Source organism: Buceros rhinoceros, unplaced genomic scaffold (assembly GCF_000710305.1).
Source record: "Buceros rhinoceros silvestris isolate BGI_N320 unplaced genomic scaffold, ASM71030v1 scaffold19278, whole genome shotgun sequence".
NCBI classification, from domain to species: Eukaryota; Metazoa; Chordata; class Aves; order Bucerotiformes; family Bucerotidae; genus Buceros; species Buceros rhinoceros.
In genome coordinates, this window is record NW_010426528.1 from 14,086 (window position 1) to 16,112 (window position 2,027).

The following is a 2,027-nucleotide window of genomic DNA, read 5'->3' on the forward strand; positions in this document are numbered from 1 at the left end:
CGCTGCCAAAGCGAGCTCCCAAAGGATTTTAGGCTGATACTTACTAAAAAAGAGCAGCTTTCTAACCCAATCATGATGTGGGTCAGCTCCGGGATGGGAGTAGGACCCAGACTCACATCTGACATATCTTTTTCAACCTGTGGGAAGGACAGACCAATCGTTAGGATGATCCTCACCTCTGTTATGCAGCTTGATGCATTCCTGTAATTAACCCGCGACCCAGCTAATGGCCAGCACGGCCGGTTTGGGCTCATACCCACGAGCAGGATGTACTTCTAGGAAAGCAAAGCCTACAGAGGAATCAGCTCAAGTCCACATCCTCCAACAGTAAGGAGGCACGAAGCCTCCTCCTTTTACCTTGACAATGCCTCCCGTGTACTGAGCCACGGATCTGTCCACCTCCTTGGCCTGCCCGCTGCCCCACACCGGCTCCACTCCAAGCAGATGCTTCCTCGCACACTCCACTAGCTGCTCGTGCTCGATTCCCACCCCGGCAAGCACCATCCTGTCCGGTGTGTAGTAGTTGCGCAGGTACGAATGCAGGACTTCGCGATTCATTTTGTCCGTGTTTTCCACTGGGCAGAACCTGTTCAGTCCCACGGTGTTCTCTCTGTAGGCTGCCTGAAAGGAAACGGATACGTTGAAGTAACTTCACCCCGCTCCAGCTAAACCTTCTCTTTCTGTTTCAGTCTAAGTAGCTCAGAATAGGCTAAAATAAGCCCTGAAGAGGAGGAAAAACCGAGGAAGAGAAGGCAGCACGCTGGGACTGCTCCGTGTTTTACCGCGTGGATCATTTCTGTGAGGAGAGGCTCTGGATCTGGTCTCATGTTCAAGTCCTCAAGCTCAAACCGTATGGCTGTTCGAGTCATCTCCACTTCTTCATCTGTAGTAAGAGAGAAAGCAAGAGCTCACCACCGCGCCGAATACCCAGCTGCTCAGTGATAACTTCTCGGTGAGCACAGTCTAACGAAGAAGTCGGAGATCTAAGAGCAAGTCACGCCTTGAGAGTCTTTTTCTGAGACAGAGTCCAATGCTCCCAGACCTGATAACCTGGGCTGCAGCGCTACGTCCGCCAGCAAGTTGACCACGGTGTCCAGGCCCTTGGTGTCGGCAGAAACAGCGTACATGATGGTATCCCTGCAACACAAGCAGACGGTGCCGCGCTGAGGAGCCACTTCTACAATCGTTTGGTGAATGCAGGATATCACGGATAAAGCAGCTTGACCGTCAGTCATTAACTGCTTTTGAAAGGAAACAGAGCCGACTTTTACAACCCCCAACAAAAGGGACGCTTTTGTAGCTTCTCAGCAGTCAGCACAAATGGATTTCTCCTGCTTAGAAGCAAAAAGTGGTTTTTGCTGCCACGCACCAGAAAAAGCAGCACCAACTCCTGTCAGCGTTACGGGCACTCAGGTAACGGAGCACAGAGGAAGAGCATCATACCTCGACGCCTGGCAGTCACAAATGCCCCCGTGCTTTTCTAAGGTGAGGAGAATTTCATCTTTGCTGCCAAACTGAGCTGTGGACTAAAAAAACACCAGTGTTATTAATTAGTAAAGCAGTAACTGTTTACAGTCCTTCCGTGTAGCCCAGAACAAGCATCTGTTACGTTCTTTGAGTCAGTGGTTTGCTAACACCCACTGACCTGGGGGACCGCAAGCACAAGAGACCCTCAAATCGTAACTACGGTCCCAATGAAGTCGGACACTGCCACCACCCCGGGTGCTGCCGGAGGAGCCAGCCCCCCGCTCGGCTGCTGTCTCCCTTCCCAGTCGCTCACTGCTGTGTCGCCCAGGCTCCGGGTCCCCGTTAGGCACGGTCGGTACTCACGGAAAACGCCAGCTTTTCCAGGAAGTGGGCGATGCCGCTGAGGTATTTCGCTTCATGTCTTGATCCCGAGTTTATAAGAACTGGCGTTAAGAAGAGAAAAAGCCAGCGTGACTTTGACCCCCTTCCCGGTCCTTATGCACAGGCCAGGCGTCCCGGGGGAGGCGAAGCGTCACCGCCGTGTCCCGGGCACCGGCCCG

The 2,027-nt window shown here is 53.0% G+C and overlaps 1 protein-coding gene across 1 annotated transcript in view; it reads right to left on the reverse strand.

Annotated features, from left to right (window-relative positions):
• The window catches only part of PMPCA (peptidase (mitochondrial processing) alpha), a gene marked incomplete at both ends in the record, with an annotated part of 4,102 nt that extends 2,192 nt beyond the window's left edge, over positions 1 to 1,910 (reverse strand). The window contains 6 exons of the mRNA XM_010141554.1: positions 45 to 137; positions 358 to 621; positions 783 to 883; positions 1,043 to 1,137; positions 1,444 to 1,526; positions 1,831 to 1,910. Of these exons, the coding sequence (XP_010139856.1) occupies positions 45 to 137; positions 358 to 621; positions 783 to 883; positions 1,043 to 1,137; positions 1,444 to 1,526; positions 1,831 to 1,910 (716 nt within the window). The remainder of the gene's footprint in view (positions 1 to 44; positions 138 to 357; positions 622 to 782; positions 884 to 1,042; positions 1,138 to 1,443; positions 1,527 to 1,830) is intronic.
• Positions 1,911 to 2,027: the final 117 nt, after the last annotated feature.